Source organism: Atractosteus spatula, chromosome 13, assembly GCF_055471065.1.
Source record: "Atractosteus spatula isolate fAtrSpa1 chromosome 13, fAtrSpa1.hap1, whole genome shotgun sequence".
Lineage (NCBI taxonomy): Eukaryota > Metazoa > Chordata > Actinopteri > Semionotiformes > Lepisosteidae > Atractosteus > Atractosteus spatula.
This window is the reverse complement of record NC_142718.1, coordinates 37,203,805-37,230,315: the sequence shown is the minus strand read 5'-3', so window position 1 is coordinate 37,230,315 and position 26,511 is coordinate 37,203,805. Positions and strand designations below refer to the sequence as shown.

The 26,511-nt window shown below is 42.7% G+C and overlaps 4 protein-coding genes and 1 pseudogene across 10 annotated transcripts; 2 read left to right on the top strand and 3 right to left on the bottom strand.

The window, feature by feature from the left end:
* Positions 1 to 2,097: 2,097 nt before the first annotated feature.
* Positions 2,098 to 4,177, bottom strand: LOC148822353 (gamma-crystallin M2-like). Of its 3 annotated transcripts, XM_088930439.1 has the most exons (4): positions 4,169 to 4,177; positions 3,229 to 3,461; positions 2,758 to 2,770; positions 2,098 to 2,442 (listed from the first exon to the last, which is right to left on the bottom strand). In XM_088930439.1, the coding sequence occupies exons 1-4, from the start codon at positions 4,175 to 4,177 to the stop codon at positions 2,173 to 2,175; spliced, it is 525 nt and encodes a 174-aa protein (XP_088786565.1). In that variant the 3' UTR covers positions 2,098 to 2,172. The 3 variants fall into 3 exon arrangements, with proteins under 3 accessions (XP_088786565.1, XP_088786564.1, XP_088786563.1); XM_088930438.1 differs by lacking the exon at positions 2,758 to 2,770 and having other exon boundaries at positions 3,213 to 3,461; XM_088930437.1 differs by lacking the exon at positions 2,758 to 2,770 and having other exon boundaries at positions 2,098 to 2,448; positions 3,219 to 3,461.
* Positions 4,178 to 10,155: 5,978 nt separating this feature from the next.
* LOC148822352 (gamma-crystallin M2-like) lies at positions 10,156 to 11,713 on the bottom strand. 3 transcript variants are annotated; one of them, XM_088930435.1, is made up of 3 exons: positions 11,705 to 11,713; positions 11,354 to 11,602; positions 10,156 to 10,431 (listed from the first exon to the last, which is right to left on the bottom strand). In XM_088930435.1, exons 1-3 carry the CDS (start codon positions 11,711 to 11,713, stop codon positions 10,156 to 10,158), a joined length of 534 nt encoding a protein of 177 aa, XP_088786561.1. The 3 variants fall into 3 exon arrangements, with proteins under 3 accessions (XP_088786561.1, XP_088786562.1, XP_088786560.1); XM_088930436.1 differs by having other exon boundaries at positions 11,360 to 11,602; XM_088930434.1 differs by lacking the exon at positions 11,705 to 11,713 and having other exon boundaries at positions 11,360 to 11,629.
* Positions 11,714 to 15,326: 3,613 nt separating this feature from the next.
* LOC148822351 (gamma-crystallin M2-like) lies at positions 15,327 to 21,829 on the bottom strand. 3 transcript variants are annotated; one of them, XM_088930615.1, is made up of 3 exons: positions 21,815 to 21,829; positions 16,554 to 16,796; positions 15,327 to 15,602 (listed from the first exon to the last, which is right to left on the bottom strand). In XM_088930615.1, exons 1-3 carry the CDS (start codon positions 21,827 to 21,829, stop codon positions 15,327 to 15,329), a joined length of 534 nt encoding a protein of 177 aa, XP_088786741.1. The 3 variants fall into 3 exon arrangements, with proteins under 3 accessions (XP_088786741.1, XP_088786740.1, XP_088786742.1); XM_088930614.1 differs by lacking the exon at positions 21,815 to 21,829 and adding an exon at positions 19,204 to 19,233; XM_088930616.1 differs by lacking the exon at positions 21,815 to 21,829 and adding an exon at positions 17,316 to 17,324.
* Positions 19,689 to 21,997, top strand: LOC148822350 (gamma-crystallin M2-like). The gene is made up of 3 exons (XM_088930620.1): positions 19,689 to 19,715; positions 19,812 to 20,054; positions 21,722 to 21,997. The coding sequence occupies exons 1-3, from the start codon at positions 19,707 to 19,709 to the stop codon at positions 21,995 to 21,997; spliced, it is 528 nt and encodes a 175-aa protein (XP_088786746.1). The 5' UTR covers positions 19,689 to 19,706.
* A 1,467-nt stretch (positions 21,998 to 23,464) lies between these two features.
* Positions 23,465 to 26,511, top strand: LOC148822349 (gamma-crystallin M2 pseudogene; annotated as a pseudogene).

Below are 26,511 nucleotides of genomic sequence, written 5' to 3'. Positions count from 1 at the left end.
TGGGTTGAGGTTTTGATCCTGGCCTTTGCTCCCCTGCCTCTGTTGGACTCTACTGCCCCCTTCTGATCAACCACTCCCTGTGCTCTACAGAATTTGAAGGCACGTCTATGGACCCACACCGTGCCATTGACTCTCTGCGGCTCACCTCTATTGCGGGGTTTTTTACGACTCGCTGTCTCGGGAAGGTTGGAAGTATCGCTAAGGAACACAATCATCTTGGTTTCTCACTTTTCTCCCCCCTTCCCTCTGGTCAGCGTAATCTCATAATGACCTTGGAACGTTTGAAAAGCATTGGCGTTTTGGAAATGTTCTGTGTAGGACTGTAAATAATGAAAGATTATTATTCCAATTATGATTTTATTTTCTTAATTCTTAAAATGGGGTTTTAAGACTCAAGATTAATACTTTGTTTTTTTTTTCTGTCAATAAAGTTTGATTGAACTCTCTCCTCTGGTCAGCGTTATAGGAGCATAAAGGCACGAATGTCCAGACCATTTCTTCCCACAAGCTTTCAGATTACTGAACTCCACCCCTAGCACACACTGATGGTTTCTTTTCTCACACTGCTTGCCTAACTTTTTTGAAGCTGTGTGTTATGTAACTTGTTGTCGTTGCTGCTGCCGTTCTGTGTGTATGTTTTTGGTGACTCCTTTAATGTCTTAGTATTGGAGCACACACTGCACTTGCACACATGACAAAGAAACTGAAGTGAACTGGCTCTGTGCTGTCGATAACAGGATACTCAGTGAAGGTAGTTTTAGGCTTGTTATTTCAGTGTTCTGATTTGCATTGTATTATTATGGGGGAATCACGATAGTAATAGGCCATTTCAAATTGTTCATTTCCAATCCAGAAAGTTGTTTCTGGAATTTTGCCATCTGCCATTCTCAGAAAAGAATGTGAAGTTGCTAAAATTAGCGTATTATTTTATTTGTGATGTCTGCTAGATACAGTATCTTGCATGATATCCCTGTCTGAATTAACGTTGTGCATGGGTTCTCTAAGCATCCTGAAAGCCACAGTCCTGCCAAGAAGATACATGTCCTCAAAAAAAAGTCAGGGTATCGATGTTAAAATGTTTAAATTAAAAATATTGCTTCACCTATTTGCATTTAAAAGCACAATCAGACGTAGTGTGCCGGCCATTTTGTTTTGTGATTTGCCCTTTCTCGGTCTGTGTTAGCACTGAAGACGAAGGCAGGCGATTTTTGAAAGAGTCCGACAAAGCGAAGCCACGCGTGTCTGTGCCCAGTGACACGCTGCGTCTGTGTGTGTGCGCTGCTGGAGCTCAGCTGTGTGCATGTGTGTTGTTGGCGTGTCGCTCTCCTGGGCTGCCCCGGCAAGGGGAACAGGCCGCACAGAGTTAAACAGACGAGAAGCCAGAGCTCTCCCCGGCACAGCCTTGCACGGCATCTGTCCCTGAGTTTATTTTTGCATTCTTTCCTGGGGATTAGAGTAATTCCTCTCAGCTGTGGAACCTATCTGCGATAAAAATAGCCCAGCGAGGGCACGTACAGGAGACATAGCGAGAGAGTGGCGCAAAGACACGGGGTGGGGGGGCAGAGGGGCTGTGCCAGCGCTGGCTGGCGGGCAAGCTCCAAGGGGCAGCTGACGTCAAGACGGACTCAGACATGTGTGTTTGATTTCCTCCGAGCCGCAATCACGGGCTCATGACGCAGGCAGAAGGAGCGCGGGACATTCCTCTGTAATTATCCCCATGGCTGAAGACCTGAAGGCCCGGGAGAGCAGGGCGGGCTCCTTATCTGGAGAGCGGAGCACAAGCCGGAAGACGTTCGGCGCGAGATAAACAGTGCTCCCCATTCCCACTTTGAACTGTTGCGCTGCTAGTGTGAAGGGAAAATGTGCCGTCTCTGAGACAGCCCTCCCTGTAGCCACGAGTCCTCAATCCATTTTGACTAAGCGTGACCACCAGGCCACATACAGTATAACACGCTTTCATTTTAACACATTGCTCAGGTTTAATATGGGTTAATTGTGACTGGATAGAACAGGACATAGCTTAGCTGTCTGTTCGAACACCTGAGGTTATTTGCTGTCGAGCGGCTGCCAGCAGTGAAAGAAGACGTCAGAGAAATGTTTCAAGTGCTCAAAGCTGGTTTAATTAGCTTTGCTTGCAGCATCAATGACACATCAGTTGAGTCCAGCTGGAATTTAGAAATCCGTGACCCTCCTGAAGGAGCCAATAGTAGCACAGCTGGCACCCCAGTCGCTGAACCGCCTGTACTCTCCGGGCCTCATGAAGTACTGCCTGCCTCTGTAGTTGGGATGCTCGTAGAAGGTCCAGTAGCCGTCCATCACGTTGCAGGAGTGGATGTCACGGTAATGGAAGCGGTCGTAGACATTGGGACAGTCGTCCATGAACTCCATCATCTGGCCTCCGAAGCCTTCTCTCTCGTAGATCCTCATCCTGTAGGAAGAGCTCTGGTACTGCAATAAATAGGAAAAAAATCCTGTTGTTTACAAGGTTCATAAAGCATTCTTTTGACCATAAAAGTCAGGACTGGTCAGTGGCTCTTAGCGTGCACAAGCTAGTTCAAATGCACATTGCAGGCCTTTGAATCTAAGGTCTTGAATCTACAAATTCAATGCCCTGGTTTTGGAGATCCCTAGTGCATCTGTGGGATCCCCCTCCTCTGGCCTGTGCCAGTCACCCCTTCAGACAACATCTGACCAGAGACAGCGAGCCTCAAGTCAGGATGGCCAGAGGCAGGAAGTTAGAAGTCCAGAATCTTTAACATGAAGCGACACCCTACAACAAGTCCAAATTCTAGTTAATGTAATAGTTAACTGTAGTTTGCATTGAGTCATTGACATTAACACTGTACAGCGATGTGTGAAAAATCAAAAGTAGCTGTAATTATTTTGGATCTGTGTTTTGCATTTTTTTCTAATTCTTCTAATGATTTGTTTCCATAGTTAATTCATGCAATATGACTTTGCAACTGCGGTTGCTCCTTAATGTCTGTGAAAGCAAAAACAGACCTTATGTGACAGTGTGGGGAAACAGAGCAGCAGCCATTACAAAGACAAAAGCCAGGAAAATAAGCTGGCACACCAGGGCGACGATGATGGCCAACAACTAACGACCTCTAACAGTAGGCAAGCCATTCCTATTTTTAGGAACACAATTAAGCAGCAGAATTTTATAGTCAAGCCTTAAGAGCACTGAAACAGTCACAAGAGGTGATAGCACTTACATCTGGAAACATGCGGCAGGACCTGATGCAGTCGTTGAAGCCCATCCAGCGCTGGTAGTCAGGATACTCCCCCCGGGTCAGGACGTACTGGTAGCCCATGTAGTTGGGGCGCTCGTACAGAACCCAGCAGCCGCTCTCCACTCGGATGGAGTTGCAGCGGCTGAAGTAGGAGTGCATGTCAGCGCAGTCGCTGCTGCACTCATAGGAGCGCCCCCCGAAGTTCCTGTCCTCGTAGAAGATGATCTGAGATCGAAGAAGAGATTTATGATTCAACAGAGCTGCGTTTTCTGTAATGAGGTGTTGTAGTTGCTGAAAACTGGATAAACAACATACAAATGTCGTACGTAAAGTCCCATGTTTATGAAGTTCATTTTTTCTGTGCAAAAACTGTTTTACACAGTTATTCTGGCACAGACAGAATGGGAATGTTGTTGATCTGTATTGTGATTTCACAAGACTTATGAGCAACACAATCTAGCCGTGCAAATTCAAACATTCAACAGGAATATCAGACTGGAAAAATCCCAGTCTGGTGACCAAAGACTGACAAATAATGCTGTTCACGTGTCTCATGAGTAGGATACATAAGCAAGAGACAATCAGATGAGATTTGAAGCAGGTGGAAAAATGGTTGACTAAAGGCCAGATAATGCAAAGCTACAGCAGAGCCACAGCTCACATGTCTCACATAAGGCCAGTGATGTCAAGAGTCTAATTTCTTGTTTGAACCATTTAAAATTGTAAACAGCATAATGCAGATCAGGATTTGCACCAGAGTAAAACCTCAGTACGTGTGCACTTTGCCCCTGTCACTCCCCCTTGTGCAATGCACAGGGGCAAGGTGCTTTTCCCACAGACTCCCATATTTCCCCCCGAGACAGCTCTCCATCCCCCTGCCCTGCCAAGCCCAGGTCCCGCACTCCGATAGGCCCTCACCGCCATGCGCTTACCTTCCCCATGTTGAGTCCGGTGCCAAAGAGGGTTGGGTCAACACACTGCAGTCAGGACGCCTGCCACGAAAGTGCTTATATAGGTCCTTTATCATAAAGAGCATTGTTATTGTAGTGGCCTCTGCCCACAGGGGCCCTCCAGCCCCGTCAGCAGAACTCCCATTGCCGTGTGCTTGGGCCTAAATGCCCAAACCCCCGAGTCATCAGCCCGGCTTTGAGACCTTTGTTGGGAGGGATAGTGCTCTCTATTCCTCACAGGCTCACGGGGGCAGCTCTGCCCCCTCCTCCCCCCTGCTGCTGAATTGATGTTTGGAATCATCAAACCTGCTGCACAAAGCCGCACACAAAGCGACTGTCCGGCTGCCCACCCTTGCGCCCTGATTGTTCAGATGGCCAGGTCAAAAAGCCACCGGGATCCTCGGCTCATGTGTGTCAGTTCTCACCGAATGGACCCGCTCGGCGGTCACTTGCACAAAACCGCACAAAGCGCAGGTGCCCTGTGAGGATCGAACAAGCAAATACCATGCTTCTTCTTCCAGATGAAAACACATTTCTCCACCAACCAGGAGGCTGTGGAGTTAACAAACAGAAAAATGAAACTCTCAGGGGGTTCTACTCCACACTGCTCTGACAGCAGCAGACCGTTATTTGTACCAGTCAGAGAGACCCTCTTGGATTCCTCCCCAGATCGACTTCATCCAGTTCAGAACGTCTTCACATAAATATTTGGACAGCAAGCACATTTTAAATAAATCACGGAGACTTTATTACATCTTCAGCAGGACCTTCCCTTATTTATCAGATGAAAGCTTGCGCAAGTCTTCAGTAACACATTTATATTTTTGCTAACGCTGCTGGATAAAAATCAAGCTTATTACTTTGTACAAATACCCTCACACGTGTCCAGAATAGGAACCTGTGGTGAAATGGTCTGAACGTGCTGAGAAGAAGAAGAGGAAGAAAAGGGGGAGATTAACATGCTTTGAAGTGCTAAGAAGATTCATATATGATGTTTTTAGGGAGATCATTTTGGACTAAACTTTTGATTGGTTTCTGTTTTTGTCACGCCCTCTGCAGCCAGAGGGCGCTCCTTCTCTCTCCTGTCTCTCATTTCCGGTTCTTTGTTGTCCTTCCGGTGTTTCTCTCTCTCTCTGGGACTATATATTTCCGGGTCTTTCACTCTGCCTTGGCTCAGCATTGACGTTCGGATGTCCTGAAACCCGCCTAGCACCAGGTCGCCCCACGTCCGCTACCTGAGGGCATAGGTTTCTATACGGCACTCCCCGAACAGCTGAGCCCGGGCTAACCCCCGTCTCGCCGCTGCGCACAGGGTCTTTTCGCTCTCCTGCCTCTCCACGGTTCGTCCTCTCCGACATCCGTGACAGTTTTTCCTTTACCTGTGTCATGATCCTTCCAGCAAGGTCCCCCGGAATGGGTGGCACGGATGAATTAAATAAATCCATGACCTCCACATCCTTTCCCTTTCACTGAACCCCCGTGGGCCTTAAGAACGGATTCAGCACAGCGCTGTGTGAGCATTGCTGTCCACCAGCATTGCACCCTAATCAGGAAAAGCTAGACACACGTGGGAAGCATTAAAAAGACGAAGGGGATGCTAAGACATAGAGTTAAAAGTGCAGAATATAAATCAAGGCATGTTATGGTACAATTGTATAACACACCCATAAGACCCCATTAAGAATATTGTGTACAATTTCATCACTATATTACAGAAAATATATTGGTGCTCTGGAATCAGTCCAGAGAGTAGCTAGATATACATTCTGGGGCTGGAGGGAGCAATGTCCTCCTCTGACATGAACCTTTTCAGTCTTGAACAAAGAAGACTATGAGGGGACCTTTCAGAGTTCTCACAGGCATTCACCACGCCAGCCTTCCACTTCTGAAGCACTCCTTCAAAATCGACAGTGAAACTCGAAGCAGAGGCCACAGGTGGAAACTACTGCCAGCGATGGAATCCAGACTACGTCTGAGCACAGGCTTGGCTGACAGGTGTCAGGATGGGATGGGCTGGGCTGGGCTGGACTCGCAGTATCCTTGGCTCCCTGCACATCACTGCCCCCTGCTGGCAAGGTGTAGCCAGTGCAGTCTTGTCAGCGAGAACTGCGTCTGACCTCCCTCTGACGTTGAACCTGTGGGGCATGAGGTGTGTATAGGGATGGAATGAAAGTGCGTGTTTCCGGGGAAATTAGATGACGTAAAGTAATTAAGATTCTTGATTAAGAACTGGCTGTTCCAAATTGCTTGGGACACGAAAAATGATTGCAGATTTAAACAAAAGAAAAGGAAGCAATACACAGCCAGCTTGTTATGCAATGCCCTTTCCCATGAACCCTCTGGCCAGGGCCATAATGCAGCTCTCCAAATACAGCACAGGAGGTGCTGGTTTACCAGTAGAAGTGTCTTAGAGTTTAAGGGGAGCGAGAGTGCTTCTATTAAACAGTATCTCTTTGCCCTTCCCCTCTCTTTCTCTCCACCACAGACCAAGAAGTCTGTCTTGCTGCCTATCACAAACATGTATCAATCGAATAAGAACTCGCTCAAGAGAGAGGATGGCAAGAATCAACAGAAAATTCATTTCATTTGCGTAAAACAAATTTGGCGTCATCTTCTAGGCACTGTGGAGAGCAGTAAGAATCACAAAGTTAAAATCTATAGTTAGGGTTGGAGGACTTAAATCAAGGAATGTTATGCTAACATTGCACAATGCAGCAGTAATACCTTATTTGGAGTCATTTTGGCTGCTGCGCTACGAAATTAGTTCTGCTGTTCTTGTTTCAGGCCAGAGAAGAGTGACCAGAACTGAGCCTTTTTTAGTCTTGAACAGAGAGCACTGAGAGGGGACCTGATTCAACTCGTCAAAACATCCCTGAAGACACTGAGAAAGTCAACCAAGCAGATTTCTGAAACAGGACCCAGAGGACGCACGTGGAAATTATATGGAAGCACAAAGAACAGTGAACAGGGGGCTCTTCATTACACAAAGGGTTTTGGGAGTATGGAACAGGCTGATAACCTGCCATCTTTCAAGAAATCCCTAGTTTGGATCTCAGATCAAAATCCAAAAGGGTTTCATTCTAGAAGAGCTGCAACCACATTATCGCTTGTGTTAGGAAGTCTGCTGTAGAAGAAATGCTGGTTATCTCAGTTTCAGTAGTCTCGTTGAAGGGATGTTCTTGTTTTCTGTTCTAAAAAAGGATCTGTAACTCCCACAGGGGCTATGGTAGCCTCCTGTGATATATACTCATGTCAGTGTGCTTACACTGGCAAACCCTGGAAAGTACGCTTTGTAATTTCAAAACAGACAACACAGCTCATGTGCGGTTTCAGCAGAGTACTTCTGCGTAATGTAGTTTAATACTGTATTAGCCTATGAGTGAATACTGACCTTGAGATGAGTTACCCAGTCGTTACATTTAATTGATCTTGTGAGCACTTTCAGCTCCTTGTTCCTGTTTCTTGTTTTTTTTCCGACAAGACATCTTACGTTTTTTGTTCTTAAAAGAAGATGTTAAGGCTGGCCAACCAGAGATTTACAGTATCTGAAAAATATTAAGATAGCCAAGTCAAAACTGTAATATTTAACTTTATAGTCAAGCAATTTGTATTTGTGATCAGGAGATGAATATGAATGACAAGTACAATATAAAGTATTATACATTTAAGTTTATTCCATGGGTACATTTGATCATTTTAGAACAAAATATGCGTAAAGTTCAACCCTAGTGATTTCTTCTGACTGTAAGGAGTGGGGCACTTTCACTTCCAGGATATTTTACAGTATGCAGATATTTAAGTAACAGGTAAAGGTTTATTCCATGCTGAAAGGAAGAGAAAAGAGAAACAAGGAGTCACATTGTGTTTCAACATGGAATAAACCTGTACCTCTTCCTTTGCAGCCTTTACATGTTGATGTAGCTACCTACTCATACAAGTATTTAGCGGCATATCCCTTTGAGGCAATAACTGCTCTGTGACCCACTGAGCTTTCCAACATCAGTGTGCATTCATTTCAAGTGCTCTGTGAAGGGTTTGCTGCACCTATTGGAGCTCTTGCCTATGCTTGGGCAACAACTCCAATTCAATTGAATTTGAGTTCTTCATTTTTTAGGTCTGCTTGACTTAAATCTGGAGATTGATTTGACCCTTTTCGGCTTTTGAAATGTATACATTTTTTAAAAAGTACATAATATTCTTTTTTGATTTGCTTGTTTTACCGACTACTGAATGTTAATGTATTCTGCCCTGTCCTGTTTGCCTCTCTCATAGACACTATGTAATAGTCAACAAACCCTTAATTCAGCTTCACTACCAAATCAACTTGTATCCTCCTGAGCTTCCTAGCACAAATAATCAGTATATTTATGCAAATCTACAATAATCATAGCACTAAGGAATTAATTAATGGTTTATGTAATTGAAAATGGACAGCAGATAGGATGGTGTGAATCTGATATGGCAAAGAGGTTTGTTTGGAGAGAACAAATGAGATGGAACAGTGAAAGCCTTCCCTCCCTGCTGTGGCCTGACAATCACTGAATAAGAAGCCAGTGTGAGAAAGCATGTCTGCATGTCTTACTTACTCCTGCAGCTCAGAACATCCCAGGGCAGTGCCAGAACAGCCCTGTCTCCTGGTATGTCACAGATTCATCTTCATTAGTGGCAACCTTGGAGGAGCAGGGCTGTCAAGCCCAGTGTTCTGGCTAGGTTCCACTGTACTGGGCTCATACAATCTGGCCTCCCTGAAGTTCACCCTGAATCCATCTGTTCAGCCAATTTCTCATTCCTCCCCTTGATGTGCTGTGCAGTGTGGCTGCTGGGCACAGAGCAGCCAGGTGGGGGAAGCACTTCAGTGGAGGAGGACCTGGGTCCTTGGAGATGGGAAGCATCATCAATGCAATGTGTCTGTTTATTGATGTTTACTAAATTGGAAGTTGAAAATGCAGTTCATGCCAGACAACCATGTGGAGTCAGTCCAGAAGGCAGAGGTGGAGGTGGCGGTTTGGCCATTTTTCCTGACATTTATAGATTATTGATGTGGTAGAACATAGTCTCCATTACAGCCATTAACTGATTACTGTTAATCTGTAATCTTATTATTGATACTTTATGTAGAAAGCCACATTATTATTAATTTATGTAGAAAGCTGACACTTTTACCCAAAGAAACTCTCACACTTGTGGCCATCGTACTGGAGCAATCCAAGTGAACTACCTTGCTGATGGTTACAACAGCATATCACCACCCAAGATTTGAGCCCACAACCTTCCACTTACAAGTCCAGTGCCTTGATCACACTGCTTTCACATGGTTCTTATGTCAAAAACTAAATTAATTGATAAAGTGCCTCACCTGCTGAGTGCCCACAATTGCTGGAAAATAATAATTGCCACACCGTAGAGAGAAAGGCCTGTTATTGTATGGAGTGACTGAAGCTGTTGAGTCCTCACTGAATCTACTCGTGTATCACAGTAACACTCTGAACTGTGGATGACCACTGGCACATAATGACTTAGCGGACTGAAACATGAGACATATCTAGAGTTTGGTACCATATTAGAGTAATTGACCAGTGACTGCAATAGAAAATTAGAAGCAAAGTGTTCTGGTGAAATAAGGAGTTTCTTTCTTATTATGAAGTATCTGGACTGGATACAACAAACAAAACATTTCTCAAACAGATTGTCCCTCGTGTCTGGGACAGTCCTGCTGAAAATGTTTTTCGTTGATTTTAGTGAGCCATGTTTGCTATTTTGTTTTAAACCGCAATAATGACAAAGGACACTGACCTCCACCCTTTCCCCTCAACCTTTAACCCCCACCCATAGACAGCACTGCCAGCTTCTCCAGCACCCATACTGATACATAGCAAAGCGAGAGGCGAAGATGAATCAGGATCAACAGAGATGAAACCGTCTTTTAGGCTGGTTTATTGAGCATGGGATTGTACCACAGTTCTGGCCCTTTAGAAATTCATGATGCGCCTAAAAGATCCAACCAATGGGGAACTTGCCCCCCAGTCGCTGAACCTCCTGTACTCTCCGGGCCTCAGGAAGTACTGCCTGCCTCTGTAGTTGGGCTGCTCGTAGAAGATCCAGTAGCCGTCCATGATGTGACACGAGTTGATCTCCCTGTACCGGTAACGGTCGTGAACAGACTCGCAGTCATCCATGCACTCGGACATCTGGCCTTCAAACCCAGGACATTCATAAATCCTTATGCGGTAAGGGCCTCCATGCATCTGGAAGAACAGGAAAAGTAGATGTAGAGAGACGGAGACACAGGAGAGAAATCACTGTGATCACTGATATTTTCCACACTGGCATTTTGATGACCCTAGTAAGAAGCCATGAAAGCAACTCAGAAACCTGCTATGGGAATATCATACACTGGTGCCTTTCCTCAACGCTGGCATGTACTTCACCTAACCATTTCCTGAGGCCTCAATCACTTCGCTTACCCCACAAATGGTGTTTATTACAGGTAGGGGGAGAAGGTCAGATCATAATCTCACCCCACTTCCACTCCCCTACATACTGTATATACATCTCCTGGTCTTCTCTTTGCACATAGCTGTCATACTCCTTCGGCCATCCCATCTACACCCTTGTAGCAGCTCCCTGGCTCATTCCTCATGAAAGTGAGGGGAGTTTGGTCAGCCTTGTCCATAAAGTCAGACTGTCGTTCTTTCAGCTACAAGAGTTACACCAAGTAACCTGCAATATATTCATCCCTCCATCGCCCGCATCAGGATCTGTCTGAACTACTGGTTGGAAAGGCTGAGGTCAGTATCTCATATCGTATTCTTTGTGTAATAAATCCCTATGGATTTTTACGTGATCTGTGTTAATGAAGTCTCCAATTAGTCAACTTGTTTTGATTTGTATATAAAACTCATACTTCATATCATAGTATTTCATATCATGCTTAAGTACTGAAGTGAATCCACACGGTAGCTGCCATTGGCTTTGTGGTTAATGCTGCTTACTTTAACTTCAACAAAAAATATTTATTTTCATTTTAAGACGAACCAGATGAACAGGAACCCAAGCTGGGTTTTGTAAAATGTAAAAAGTTTGATAAATAATTTTCAGCCTGTGGCATACAATATCAGAGATCAACCATGATACCGCTGTCGCATAAAATGAACCGTTTAGCTCAACACTTACATAGGTGAAGGTGCGACAGGACCGGATGGAGTCGTTGAAGCCCATCCAGCGCTGGTAGTCGGGATACTCGCCCCGGGTCAGGACGTACTGGTAGCCCATGTAGTTGGGGCGCTCGTACAGAGCCCAGCAGCCGCTCTCCACTTGGATGGAGTTGCAGCGGCTGAAGTAGGAGTGCAGGTCGGCGCAGTCGCTGCTGCACTCATAGGAGCGCCCCCCGAAGTTCCTGTCTTCGTAGAAGATGATCTGGAAGGGAAGGAGAAATGTCAGCATGGAATAAAGTGTTGGAAAATGATGAGAATAATAATATACTCTTGATAAACGAAGAAGAACTTTTGCAATTACTACCTTCCCCATGTTGGATGTTCTGAGATCTGTAGTGATGCCTGTTTCAGTAAGTTTGGGAGGTTTTATATGTTAGAGGGACAAATATCCCATGGTGAAAGCATTGTTATTGTAATTTATTTTAAAAGGAAAAACTTAAAGAGTGCCAAATCAGCCCAGTGGAATCGAGCGAGTAGACATTTACCATTGTGTACCTTTCTGCCATACATTAGCCCTAAACAAAACATACAGCTGTGCATCACAGCACGTGACTGCAGCTTCACACAGAAGAGGGTTAATGTATAGGCATGCCTCCTGAACAGCCAGGGTGTACTCCCATAGTGAAGAATGGAAAACCCCTTCTCTAGCTATATCCCCCATGGTGGGACGCTGGCTCCCACTTGCTCATCCTCTGCACTGATTGCTGCTTGATTTCAAGGTGCCTGTAAACTTTTGGATGTTTTTTTCAATGAACTAGTTGCTGATTGAGGAAAGATTCTTTGGCAGGTAAGTTTAGAGAAATTATAGAAGGAGGAGAGCAAAACTGAAAATGAAAAGGATAGACATTGCGATGCTACAGTTGGGGTTCACTGTACCATGTGGTATCTGCAAAGAGTCCCCTGAACATGCAAACGCTGTGCCAGAAGAGGAGAGCTGGCAGAGCAAGCAGGGTTTCCTGCAAACCCCAGCTGAGACCTGCTCCAGACTCAGCACAGGGAGCGTGTTCTGTGTGGATATCCCCAGTAAAACACAATGAACTCTGAGTAAAGGCCAGAGAGGATAACTGCAGAGAGTGTGCAGAGAGGGCACACGAACTCCTGAAACCCCCAGGAAGTTGCATTTTGTGATATTTACATGTATCTGAAGGACTGAAAACCAGTAATCAGATCCTCCAGACTGGACAAGAATAAAGACTTCTCTTGTTTAAGCATTTGTCAGTAGGTCAATGATGGAAAATGTTTCAAAATGGAACACAGTATGCTTGTGGGGTAGTCTCAGAAAACTGTTGTGTTCTGAACGTGAGAATAGAGGGGTGAATGAAGAAGCAGTTGTCTAGTACTGCAGGGCATTTTATTCGTGCGGCCAGGACCGTTTATTATGAAAGCACTACAAAAGGAATCAACGTCTGTGAGAATCCTGTTGCTCAAGCATGTCTTTGCTGCTTTTTCCACTCTACCCCTCTGTGAGATGCACTGTTTTTTTTTTCCTGTGAGTAGAACAGAGGTGAGTGTCATTTTAAGAGAAATACCCTCAATTATTTTTTTTACTCAAGAATAGAAAACGTGTGGATACAAATCCAGTACTAACATCCTGTTACCCTTACTTCAGGATGATTAATTGGTACTGAAACCTGGTTCTTAACTACTCGTTTTTAACCAGATACATTCATTGGGAACAGATTATAATTTGTACCAATAGCATTGAAGGCTCACTTAGGCAACAGGGCATTTCCTGGAGCGATCGGAGCACAGTACCACAGCAGAGCCCAGCCTGTCAAACTCTCCCACGTGCATTTATAGGCAGCACAAGTTAAGAACAAGGGACACAAAGTGTAAAGGCTTCAGCAGTATATTTTGCCATTCACACCCTAAGGATATATATATATATCTCCTTCTAATATTCTCAGTGTATCCTTTTCTCCACTTTTTTAAGATAGATGGTTATTGTGTAGAGGTTGAAACCTAGCTCTGGAGTCTTCTTTTCACTGACATATCTGATAACCTTAAAATACCATGATACCTGCCTACAGCATGTCTCTTCATGCACGAAGCTCTGTTACTCAGAACTCAGAACTGTAAAGTCCAGGTCACCTTGTGTCATGCTTTTAAGATGCATGTCCACACTCTGTGACCCCCTCTCCCAGAGCAAAGTATTGGAATGGAAGGTTATAATGAAAAACACTATTTTTCTTGCTGCACAGTGCTGTACGTCCAGCCCTTGCGTCATTCCTGTCCCGAGAAAGCTGTGTGCAGTTGGATTGTGCTCTTCTCCATTGCTCTCTGTCTGGCATGGTTTCAATTACATCAGTTACAGTGCAGTTACAATGATTCCAGTTAGATCTCCTGATACTGAAGCTTCTATATTGTCTATCTTAGATATATTAGAAATACTAGAATGTATTTAGATAATAATCCTGGAATTTAAGTAGAAGTGCATAATCACCTGCTCCTTTGTTGACGTGTCTGTCACGTGGGTTCTTGTGTTGACTCTATTCCTTGTGTCTCCCTTGCAGGTTTTTCTTGGAATCCCCCCCGTTGCTCCATCCTAGTTGAAATGGTTTGGAATTTCTTTATAGATCCTTGCCCCTGTCATCTGGTGCAATCCATTGTACCTGTGCAGAGAGCCTTAGCAACAGATAGATTTCTTCATGGCACTTTCTTCAGCTCACCTCTTCCAACAGCATGTTATATTTGCGTTATACTGATGGATCAACACTTGCAGTTGTCACCTTTGCATGGAGCAGGCAGGACTCCTGAAGGTCCCACTCCACTCAGTCCCACTGCCATGCCTGAGAAACATACTGTGCAGCAGATGAGTCTGTATCTCTGATACATTTCCCAGGTGTGGGGTTCTTGAGAACAGAGTCTCCTACAGTCACCTTTTCTCTGTTATTTTTGGTGTCACTGGCACTGACAGAAGTTCTGCAGACTAGTGAATATCAGGACGTGTGATGTGGTACCCTGGGACCACCCTTGAGCTATCAAGTCTTGGTTTTCTGTGTCCAGAGCCTGGAATGGCATAGCTTCGTGTGGGGATTTGATTCTGGGTGGGATTGTAAGGATAGGCTACTGGATTTTATTTCCTTAGACATCCCAGGACCATCTCCTGTCATCCGCTGCTATGTCATTGCTCTGATGGGCTGGGGAGTGTGTATAAATAAATGTCTACAAATACGATTTGCCTGAAATGATTTCCCTGCTATTCTCTCATTATTGTATCTCCATCTCCAGTGCCTTCACAGCTGGAATGAAAAACTGTGTTATGTGACTGTTGAACACAGTGTGTTGAGAACATGTTTTAGATCTATTCACCAATATCTCCACACTATCTCCACACTATTGCCCCATGAATGAGTTGATCATTATGTTAATTTATGTGATATTACACTAATTTAACATCTTGCAAAGAGGTTCTGAAATGTGCTCTTACAATACTGAGGGGCATTAAGAAGGTATCAAGTGAATATTGGAAGCAATAACATTGTTTGTGTTTTTGATACCTTGCAGTATATTTAAGAATCAAAACAAACTTTTACATCTGATATTTCTAAATTTAAAGTAAGGCTGTTTTATTGGTTTTACCTTTTCTTCCGCAAAATGAAGAGATAACCTTGTGTGTCAAAAGGAACTCAAGTAAACTCCTAAATGACCAATTCCAAACCATTAGTAGTATTTACATGTATCTACCTTGTTAGCACAGTCTGTGTGACTGAAGACTGAAGCGCACATCACACACTGTTAGCACTGCTACTGCATCTGCTGCATAACTGTAATAACAACACCACTGCTGCTTCTCAGAGGCTTTTATTTGCTGTATTGTAATATAATGCGATGAATGCTGAATTTTTCAAGTTCTGAAAATCCAGCTCTTTGTCAGGAATCCCCGGGCTCAGGGGGATCCCAGGAGCGCAGTATTCTTCAGGATTCTAGAATTCTGTGATCCTGCGGAAAGAGCCGACAGCGGGTGAGGTGGCCCCCCAGTCTGTGCAGCGGCGGTACTCTCTGCAATCCAGGAAGTACTGGCGCCCCCTGTAGGTGGGTTGCTCGAAAAACACCCAAGCCCCATCGACCACCACACAGGAGTTGATCTCGCGGAACTGGAAGGTTTCTATGACGGAAGGGCAGTCCTCCGTGTGTTCCACCATCTGGCCTGCGAACTCAGGTCTCTCATAAATCCTTATCTTGTACACATTTCCATAGATCTGAAATACAGAAACCAGAACACATTCATATTTCACTTTCCAAGCATTTGCCTCTTTTCCCCTGGAAACGATATTGTAGCACGAAACAAAGTTGAAAAACTGCTGGGCTGCTCAGGGCTGTTTTTTAGAATGAGATTTTGGAATTATTCTCAGTATTGGCACACGGCATCTTCTGTTGTAACCACATAAACTATTTAATGAGGGTGGGTGGAGGCTGTGTTACCCATAGTTGCACTAATTAGGAGCTAATTAGGAGTTGGAGGAGTTAGGAGCTAATTACAGCTGGCTTAATATTCACTAGTGCCAAAGCTCTGACTGATGTCTTCCAATATCATCTTGACTTATTTCTTTACAGATATTTTATATTTGTTGTAGTGATGCTTCGTTCTGAAAAAAGCATTACAAAAAAATGTTCAAAAATGATCACTGGCGGGAGATAACATTGAGAAATGTTAACATAAACCTCCTAAATGTCCAGCTGGACTGTCAACCACTAGCATGGGAATAACCTGCTCTACGGGGAAAAAGAGGAAGACAAGGGCTTTCGGAAGCAAGCGTTCTTGCCCAGTGCTGGATTTCAAACTGAAAATGCATCAGAATTGAATAGTAAAATCCCAAATAAAAAATGTTCTTTGTACATCATAATCTTCAAGAGCTGGTATATGTTAACTGCTGCCAAAACTAGTCTGTTATCTTTGTTTATTGTCTGCTGGATTTTGTCTGATTAATTCCTTGTTGCTGATCCCTAGAGCATTCCATTCCATTCCACTTTATGGCCTTTGCTTCATTAACAATCATTCACTCTTTAACTTCCAAATCACTATATGTGCCGTGGTATCCAATTCTTTGAAAACAATCACAGCTGCATGCGTACTTATCTGGAAACCAAAAACCAATCTTAAACATAATAGTACTCGAAGATCGACCTGAGAGTCAGGTCAGGAGACTTACATTTCTAATAACTCGGCAGGACTTGATGCTGTCACTGAAGCCAATCCAGCGCTGGTACTCGGGATACTCCCCCCGGGTCAGGACGTACTGGTAGCCCATGTAGTTGGGGCGCTCGTACAGAACCCAGCAGCCGCTCTCCACTCGGATGGAGTTGCAGCGGCTGAAGTAGGAGTGCAGGTCGGCGCAGTCGCTGCTGCACTCATAGCAGCGACCCTGGAAGTTTTTATCCTCGTAGAAAATGATCTGCCAAGGAGAAGGGAACGTATGATGAAGGGTAAAATGGCAAATCATTATTGGAAGCAGAATTATAGCACTGTTAGTTTCAAACTCAAAAGCAAAGTAGATGGTCTGATAATTAAAGTATCATGGTAATGAATATCAATGACAAACCTATTTATGTACAGATCTTTCAAAGCTTGAGAAACAACGTTATGAAATATGTAATATCATATATCAAGTATATGACAAATAAGAAATTAAATAAAGCCAAAAAAATAGGATATTAGACATACATAACATTACAACTGCAGTTAATTAAAAATGTTTTGAAGTTTAGTTTAAATTTAAAAAAAAATCTTTATACTCATCTGGATGCTATGAAACTGCAAATACATTTATTTCTTATCTTTAGAATCATCTTTCTTTGGAAGGTTTGTCATGTCCAAATAACTGCAGCTACTTTTAAGTCATGAATTCCTTACCTACTAACAAACAGTTCTATAACAAAGACTTCAAGAGATACATTTATAACCTTCACCTTACCTTCCCCATTTTAAATTACTGTTCACCTGCTACACCAGACTCTCAGCCCATGTATATATGCATAACCAGAATGTGCCGACTAGGGAAAGTTATTGTTAACTAAATTACCCTGATTTGCATATCAGCAAAATGGTTTGTTCAAGTCTGATTTCTCTTTGTGCCAATTTAATGACTCTGTATCAAACAAATTGCCAGAACCTCAATGCCACTGTTCGAAAGCCTAACCCCCTGCCAGTTCATTTTATGCATTATTTCTTCCAGCCTGTCTGTGGTCACAGTAGTCGCTTATCCTTTCATATGCTCAGACAGAGTTTTCATTTACACATTATTAGTTGTTTTAACAGGAAATAAACACACTGACTGAGTGACAATGGTAACACTCTCTCGGACAAAAAATAAGTTTAAGTATGTTTTTCAACTCTCACGTGTGCTAGCTGTATCTGACTTCTGCTGCTAAACGTGCCACTATACATTACCAATACTAAGATCATCAGTTGTCCAGTTTTCAATATATACACAACTAATAAATTTTACCCCAAAATCTATGTCCATATATAACATTGAATAAATAGCCCCTTTTATTACAGTACTTACTTTGTATATTATGCTTTACTCAGTACCGATATTAGTGATGTCATAATCTAGTCTGAGATCTAATGAGTCATTTTATTAATACTTAAAATTTTATTAAATTTTTTGATAAAAGTTTATAACAATAAATTTATTAAAATGAAAATGTTGACTGGAAAGCATGTAATTGAAATTGAATTATGATGACAAACAATACCATCATAGTCTATTGCACATTCGTTTTTTGTTGATTCCTGTACATGCAAGGCTGGGTTTTATAATCAATGTTTAATACTAGTATGGGCCACTAATTTTTCAGTCAACATAATATAGGCAGGTTCTTAAATTCCGGAACCTGTAGCATCACGAGTTTTCCAGTGATCACTTTGGAGATGCATTAAAGCTCATGTTTAGTTTCGGTTACTCTTAAGTCATTCATCAACAGCCAGGACAGAAATTCTGTCATTTAAGTGATTTTTCAAATCTGGGACACTCACGAGAGATTAGCATCAACATTCAAGTATAATACAGCTTGAGGTTTCTCTGCCAATTAAAATGTTTTAATACATTCTGCTATTCTAGTGCAACAGTGTGAAGAACACCTTTGTCAAACATTCAGATCTACAGTACAAGTACTGTGTACACATAGTGTATATACAAATAATGCATGGATAGAGCAACTATCAAAATCGGTGCTATTGTCTCTATTTTTAAAATGTTATTATTTTTATAGAAAATGGATGTGTTTTGACAAATGTAAAAACATATTTAACAATAATCTAGAATATGAGTGATACTAAAATAGTAAACACCCATCATCCCATTTTGTAACTGCTTCTTCCAATTCAGGATCATGGGGGAGCCGGAGCCTATCCTGGCAAGCTAAAATAGTAAAAAGGAATGTTTCCTACACCATATGGGAAAGGTACAAACGTTATGGTACAAACATAAAGGTACTGCGGGGAACTGTACTGTATGTTATGGGTAAACATAAAAATGCACTGTTTTGTCTTAAAGTTTTTTTTCAGAACAGGATGGAACATGTTCTTCAGTAAAAAAAAGCCTTAAAATTGTCTTGCAACTGTGCTTGATTTCAGATGTTGGAGCCTGTGTGAGATAAGTCTTATATTTGATACCAAAAGATTCTAATTATTGTCACAGAGAAAATTGCATTTTCCTATAGCCAACAAATGGTGTTAATACTCCACATAAGGTCATTTTCTTGATGACTGTTTTACTTACAATCCATAAAACACATTCAAAACGCCCATTCTCTTGCAATGAGAGAGACTGAGAAGATGAGGAACACAGAGTTTACCTTTGAGAAGAGAATCAGGAAACACTTCATGAGATCCTCAGTTTAGGAATGGCCCAAGATCTCATGGAATCCAATATGATCCCACCAAATTAGGGCATATGTTATACTTCAACAGGGTTTTTAAACTCTAAAATTATTCACAGTCTCAGCACCAATATTTACCAAAACCAGAACCTTGTGCAATTGTTCCTGAGCACATTTTCGGCAAAATCATTCTCAAGTCACACACAAGATGGTACGGTGTGCGGTGATATTGCATTATGTGTCTTGGAAGATCTAAATCCATAACCTGTTAGTTAAGGACCTCAACCAGTTGATGCCCTGCTCTTTCATTTTGAAATGCCGCATTGTGACAGAAGGAAAGAAATACTTCAAATTCAATGAGTTCTGCTAATTCATCAGACTGGGAGATTTACATAACAAAAACCCTGTGTGCAACAATCGAGTATAAAAGGTCCGTCAAACTGCTGCCTTTTGGATTGAATCCCACAGTTGCATCCAAAATGGGGAAGGTTAGTGCATTTCAAAATTATCTTGCTTGTTGATTCTCTTTTTTTACTAGTGAAACAAATCTTGCAGACTGCAATTCTTTTAATACATTGCTACAGATCGTCTTCTACGAGGACAGGAACTTCGGGGGGCGCTCCTATGAGTGCAGCAGTGACTGCGCCGACCTGCACTCCTACTTCAGCCGCTGCAACTCCATCCGAGTGGAGAGCGGCTGCTGGATGGTGTTCGAGCGCCCCAACTACATGGGCTACCAGTACTTCCTGCGCAGGGGCGAGTATCCCGACTACCAGCGCTGGATGGGCTTCAACGACTGCATCAGGTCCTGCAGGATGATTCCTCACGTAAGAAAATTCTTTGTTTCACATTGGCATATGAGTAGAGAGGGTCTATTATCCCAAAGCTACCATTTGCTTGGTAGTTTGGGGGAACTTAACATTCTACAAGAACTTAAAATAAAAATCAATAGATCTGCGCTGCAACAAAACACAGTTTGATATATATCTCTAAATGTGATATCCAATTAATTGGACATTGCATGCCGACAAAAATAAGTGAAGCAAATATTAGTTATTTAAAATATGGTTTATTTCAGATGTACAGAGTTGTCGATTAAGGATCTACAGTAATTACTCTAACTTTCTTCAACTAAACAAAAGAATCTGAACACCTTGAATGTATCTATGCTCACTACATGCCTGATTTGTTTGTTTGGTTTCCTGTTGTGTCTTTTGGGTTGATTGGCATCTTCATACTTTCATAATTAAATTCAGCAAATGAGGAGCAAGTTCTCCTTTGCTTTGCAAATACTCCTCATAGAAGTTTTGTGACCCAATACTTCCTGCTCATTCTAGCCCCTGCACTACGTTGATGGGTCTGTGTGATTACAATCTGCTGAGAAGATTATTATGGAAGTTGAAACATTGCAATAGAGCAACCTGATTAAAAATCCAGACCAAGACCAGCTCCTGTGGCAGAGATAAGGCATTTCACTTACGTTATGCTCAGTGGAAACTACTGCACCTACAACTTTAAGAGCATTCAGGGGCAGTTCATGGTATCTTAATGTTAACTTTACCTTTAATTTGGAACCTCTAACAGTGATGTATGTTATTCAGTGTTTTGTTTTTTATACTATGACATATTATAAAAACAGGAGCAAATCATTTGTAATTTAGACCATATACAGTATGTGGTATATATTATAAATTGCCAGTAAAACCCCTAAGCTTGTACGATGTAATAAGAGACTCACTCGCAAATTTTAACACAGTCAATCTGTTGAAATTTAGCTGATATGACTCTTGAGGTGTGTGGCATAGGGAGGGCTGTGATCCTGGGTTCGATTCCAAGCAGGTGCCCCCATCTGTGTGTGCTCTGCATGTCCCTCCACATCTTCACAAGAGCTTTTACCAAGTGCATTGGTTTTCTCCCATCTCCCAAAAACCTGCTGGCTAAATTGATTGCTTAATTTTAGATTGTGCAATGTTGGTCACCCTTCCTTTCAAGACTGGCTCCGATGTCCTTCAGCCCTGTGCTGGGAGTTGAACATGGGTCTATATGATGCTCTTCAAAATGATTTTTGTTATTTCTGCAAACACACGAGGCACAGAGATCAGACACCTTCAGAATGTGTTTGCTGTTCTATTCCCCCACAGCACGGGGGATCCTACAGAGTAAGGATCCACGAGATTCCTCAAGTAAGCTTCTATTTAAAACCTATGGAAATCTGGACTTTTGCAGAACAGATCACATTTGGCAGCTTTGCATGACTAAGTGAGCAGGATGTAGCCTGTAAGTGCTGCAACAGTAGCGTTAATCTAATCCAATCCAGCTCATACTTCCTGATGCAATATTGATACTGATGACAATGTCTGGTAGGTAGTCGGAAGTAGGATGCTAGGATGGGGCACTGAAGAGCTCTAAATGCAAGGGCAATAAAGACTCCAGGGTTTTACATATCCTGCTTGTTTCAGACCTGCAAAACATATGTGTATGTTTCTGCTGACAGTACCAAGGCTCCTACAGGATGAGGATCTACGAGAGAGAAGGCTTCGGAGGCCAGATGATGGAGTTCATGGACGACTGCGAGTCTGTGTACGACCGCTTCCGTTACCATGACATCCACTCCTGCAATGTGATGGAGGGCTACTGGCTCTTCTACGAGCAGCCCAACTACAGAGGCAGGCAGTACTTCCTGAGGCCCGGAGAGTACAGGAGGTTCAGCGACTGGGGAGGCACGAGCCCCAGGATCGGCTCCTTCCGGCGCATCATGGAGCCCTGCTAAAAATTGCAGACTTTAATGTCTGGAATCCCAGCATATAGTCAATAAAAATATTTCAGTTTAAAAATATCTGTCTGATTCCTTTCAGCCTTTTTCCAAGTATGATTCATTAAACCATTGCAGCACCAGATGCAGTATTTAAAAACATTATTTTTCTTCATTTGAAAAACAAAACTTTTACAGTAAGGACAGCAATAAATACATTTTTCTACATTTATTACTACAATTATAATAGGAAGTGATGCCAAAATATGACTTGATTTTTTTTCGATGTTTTCTTTTGGCCAGAGGAATACTTTCACCTCAGAAATGAGTTATAGAAAGAAATGTGAGAATGTAATTGATATTAAAAAAGAAAACTCCTATTTATCTAAAGAAACGTGATTTTTAGATACTGAGATTGACGCTTTTGAACGCGGGATGTGTGCATTCTTTATAATTTCATGGAAGGTTAGTTTTAAATTTACTTTGACTTCACAATAATAATTTAGCAGATTGCTTTGCCAAGGTTTTTAGCATTTTATACAGTATACTGAGTATTTGAGTTTGATAAAAAAAAGGACAATGCATAAAACATAAAATCAATGTATACCAAAGATACTGGATTCTGTAAGAAATACCTTCCACAAGTCTGAATGAGTCATTTTAATGTAAATAATTAAATGAAAAGTGGCAGAATAATTAGCTCTGGCTTTGAACAAATATCAGATTGGTCTCTTCATTAAATAACCCTGTTCATACAGTTTACAGTATGAAACCTCTCTTGCCACACTGTCCATGCATTACACATCGATTCTTTAACACCTGGGTGTGGAGAAAAGTAATTCTGGAAAGAGCAGAACACTTTCACTTGGTATTTACAGTACAAATGAGGTTAATAAATAAAACTTCCGTGCTAAACTATTTTCTGCCTCCTTTTTATCACATACCCTATCGTCCGAAGACATCTGTACTTCCCAACACAAAAACTGCAATGCATAAAACACAAAATCACTTTGTTTTGAAATTGAAATTGTTCCATAAGGCACAAGTAAGCAATTTGTCTCTTGTCAGGCTGTAAATTTAGCACTTTTTGCTCCAGTAACATTTATAACATCGAGTGAATTAACATCCAGTGACGTTTATTGTGCCAGTCTGATTTCTCTATATGAAAGTCGAGCCAGCGAATGCAGCAGTTTGAAATCGATTGATAATACGTCTGAAAATTCAGAAACTAGGATCGCAAATGTGGCTGTAAAAGAACAGACGTTTACCCAACGTTTTAGTTAATAGATCAAAGGCACAGTTCTGTTTTCGGAGTAGCGGGGCAATTTAAGCAGTGCGGAAACCCCGATTCACCAAATTACGGATAAGTACACAGCATCGGTCTGGGATTACCAGGCAAGGAAAGGCGGACTTGACAGCGCCGCCCAGCTCTGACAGCCTTCACGAAACGAAACGTCTCTCTGCCGGGAGCGAGCCGCTTATTTCATGAGCGTGCCGGGCTCCGGAGATGCTTCTCGTTCTGTGACGCAGGAGGGCGCTGTGCGGTAAGTGCTCGCGTCACACTGCGGCCTGGCTCTCCTGCGCTTGCGGGACTGCAGATGCAGACCTGCGCTGTCCCGTCCCGTCCCGTCCCGGGCCTTGTGCTGCAGATATCGCAAAACAACAAGAAACCTTCTGACTAGATCTGTGTTTAAATACTCTTGCTACTTTCCTGACTAAATTTCAGTGAGCAAACCCTTCTTGTAGTTCAGACAGTAACATGGCTGTAGACAAAGCCATACTAACCCCCTGTCTTCTCAATGTAAGACACTGTTATGGCTCAGCAATGGGAAGGACTCTAATCTCTCCGTCTGTGTTCTCAAAGACGGTTTTCCAAACTCATACATCAGAAAGACCACCGAAACTAAAATTATTCTGCAGCTAGGATCACACCTTCTCCCTTCCCTTAACGACAGACTACTGTTCTTTTAAATTTTCTCCACTCATTGGAAGTTTCATTTCACACCTCTCTGCACCCATTCTGACTTCACACCTCTTGATTGGCCTCTCTTTCTGTCCCCTGCTCCCGCCTCTCACTCCTCCTCCCTCCCAACCTTTGTTCTCCCGCTACTTTACCTGTGCCTACTGCCCTGTCTCTCTCACACCTGAAGAAGGCTCCACGGCCGAAACGTTGTGTTCTCTTTCTTCTTTTTTTCAGCATGGAATAAACCTATTACTTGTTCCTTTGCAGCCTACGCATGCTGACGCAGCTCCCCACCTGAACTACTACCGCCAATGGGAAGGACAATGTTCTGCGCTTCTCAGCTCCTTTATATTCCAGTTTTCCTAAAATCTTGTTTTAGGAACTGAAAATCTATCGGAAATCGCGAGAGCAAAAATACCATTGAAAATAATTGCTCACATTTTGTTTCCCTTTGGAATTTAAAAAAAAAACGGTCTCAGGTTTGTGTCGGAAATGAATGAGAGAACAGACCGTGTTTTATTTCACTTGGCTTTGCTACAGTACGTTTTGTGTTCATTGAGATTTAGATGTTTTACACGGGAGTTCTCACTCAACAACAAGATGCTGAAAGGATCACTTCCACCATAGCTTACCAATGCTTCTGAGTCTTATCACACAGCATCCTATGTGGTCAGTAACTTGTTCATATTCGATTACAATGAATTTAGCCACTTAATAAGGGTGCTTAATAATAATATTAGCTTGCTTAATATTTTACGTTTTGGCCTTATCTCTCCAAACGGAGGGAATGACAGCCCTACTGTACGATCACACTTGCGAGGAATGAGCCAGGGAGCTGCACCAGGGGTGCCGATGGGGGAACAAGGGGGGGCTAGACAAGACATGCTGTGCCCAGCAGGCAAGTGTTTATAAAGGAGGTAGCAGAAGTATGACATTACAGTATGATCACCCCCTGAATTTTTGTTGAACAACTTTTAAGTACATTGATGGTTTTATATATCTGAAAGATATACAGCAATGAAAAAAACGAAAATGCAAAACAATTGATTATAATGATGAGAACATTAGGCAATATTTTTGAGTGAATCTGATATTTCCTACAACTACTGCCTTCTGAAATTTTGTTTTATACAGTCACCTCCGTGAAGAAATGCAGAAAGCCCCAGAAATGCAATACCACCTTTTGTCTTCTGGATAGAAAGTTCAATGTGCTAAAGCTAGATTATGCATTATTCAGAGAGCCATTATATGGTTTGTTGAAATGTTGCTGGCAGAACTCGCACAATATACATACACAATGGGCTTCTGAATGGCAGTGTCAAATAAGTCCATCACCTTCTGATTGTTTAATGCTCCAAACTGCTGATTACTCTTGTTCATGTATTTAAATAACAATGACAACTGTCTCTGTAACCCAATATAAAGGCATCAGACACAGGAGCTTGCACATTGAGCTACAGCCCTGGAAAAACACAAAATGGGAAAGGTAAGGCTTTTGAGTGCATTTTTCATTTTACATGTTGATTATACATTCAGATCAATTCTAAATGAAATATCCACATACTGTATTGCACAGATCATCTTCTACGAGGACAGGAACTTCGGGGGGCGCTCCTATGAGTGCAGCAGTGACTGCGCTGACATGCACTCCTACGTCAGCCGCTGCAACTCCATCCGAGTGGAGAGCGGCTGCTGGATGACGTACGAGCGCCCCAACTACATGGGCTACCAGTACTTCCTGCGCAGGGGCGAGTATCCCGACTACCAGCGCTGGATGGGCTACAACGACTGCATCAGGTCCTGCCGGATGATCCCTCAAGTGGGTCTTTAAATTTATTTGAGTACAAAGTAATGTTTTAACATACAATACAATGTTCTCTACATTAGTTGATTGATTCTTTCATCTTGCTCCATGGCCCTAGTATCTTGGTTTTACATTAAGCAAACTCTAACATCCTACCATGAAAAAGGTTAGGTGAACCATCACCACTGTTGTTGGCACCTTAATTGTGCCCACTACCCTTAATGTCGATGACAAATTGCATCACAATTTATTTGCAATAGTGCAACACAGTGATAATTGATGTCTAATGATTTGTATGTATAAAGCAGTGGAATTCTGGCTGTTTTTGTAGTACAGACATTCCATTCCAATACTTCTTCATAGCAGCCTCAAAAAATCTCACAGCACAGTTCACTGACCATTTAGAAGAGGATCTGCATGCGTTTCTTAGCATGGCTTTCTAAAACAAGTGTTACTTTAACTGCTAACCTGCAGTTTATATGTTGACAGTACCAAGGCTCCTACGGGATGAGGATCTACGAGAGAGAAGGCTTTGGAGGCCAGATGATGGAGTTCATGGACGACTGTCCCAATGTCTACGACCGCTTCCGTTACCATGACATCCACTCCTGCAATGTGATGGAGGGCTACTGGCTCTTCTACGAGCAGCCCAACTACAGAGGCAGGCAGTACTTCATGAGGCCCGGAGAGTACAGGAGGTTCAGCGACTGGGGAGGCATGAGCCCCAGGATCGGCTCCTTCCGGCGCATCATGGACTTCTGTTAA

Excerpts from the sequence above, each read along its gene's own strand:
- LOC148822353 (XM_088930438.1), bottom strand. Across the intron at positions 2,443-3,212 it reads GCATGTTTCCAGATGTAAGT|AGCTCTTCCTACAGGATGAG; the intron begins GCTATCACCTCT and ends TTGCAGTACCAG.
- LOC148822352 (XM_088930434.1), bottom strand. The coding sequence starts at position 11,629 with ATGCTGACATTTCTCCTTCCCTTCCAGATCATCTTCTACGAAGACAGG. Across the intron at positions 10,432-11,359 it reads CCTGTCGCACCTTCACCTAT|ATGCATGGAGGCCCTTACCG; the intron begins GTAAGTGTTGAG and ends CTGTTCTTCCAG.
- LOC148822351 (XM_088930614.1), bottom strand. The coding sequence starts at position 19,233 with ATGAAGTGTTTCCTGATTCTCTTCTCAAAG. Across the intron at positions 16,797-19,203 it reads TCCTGATTCTCTTCTCAAAG|ATCATTTTCTACGAGGATAA; the intron begins GTAAACTCTGTG and ends TCTCCTTGGCAG. Across the intron at positions 15,603-16,553 it reads CCTGCCGAGTTATTAGAAAT|ATCTATGGAAATGTGTACAA; the intron begins GTAAGTCTCCTG and ends TCTGTATTTCAG.
- LOC148822350 (XM_088930620.1), top strand. Across the intron at positions 20,055-21,721 it reads CCTGCAGGATGATTCCTCAC|TACCAAGGCTCCTACAGGAT; the intron begins GTAAGAAAATTC and ends TTCTGCTGACAG.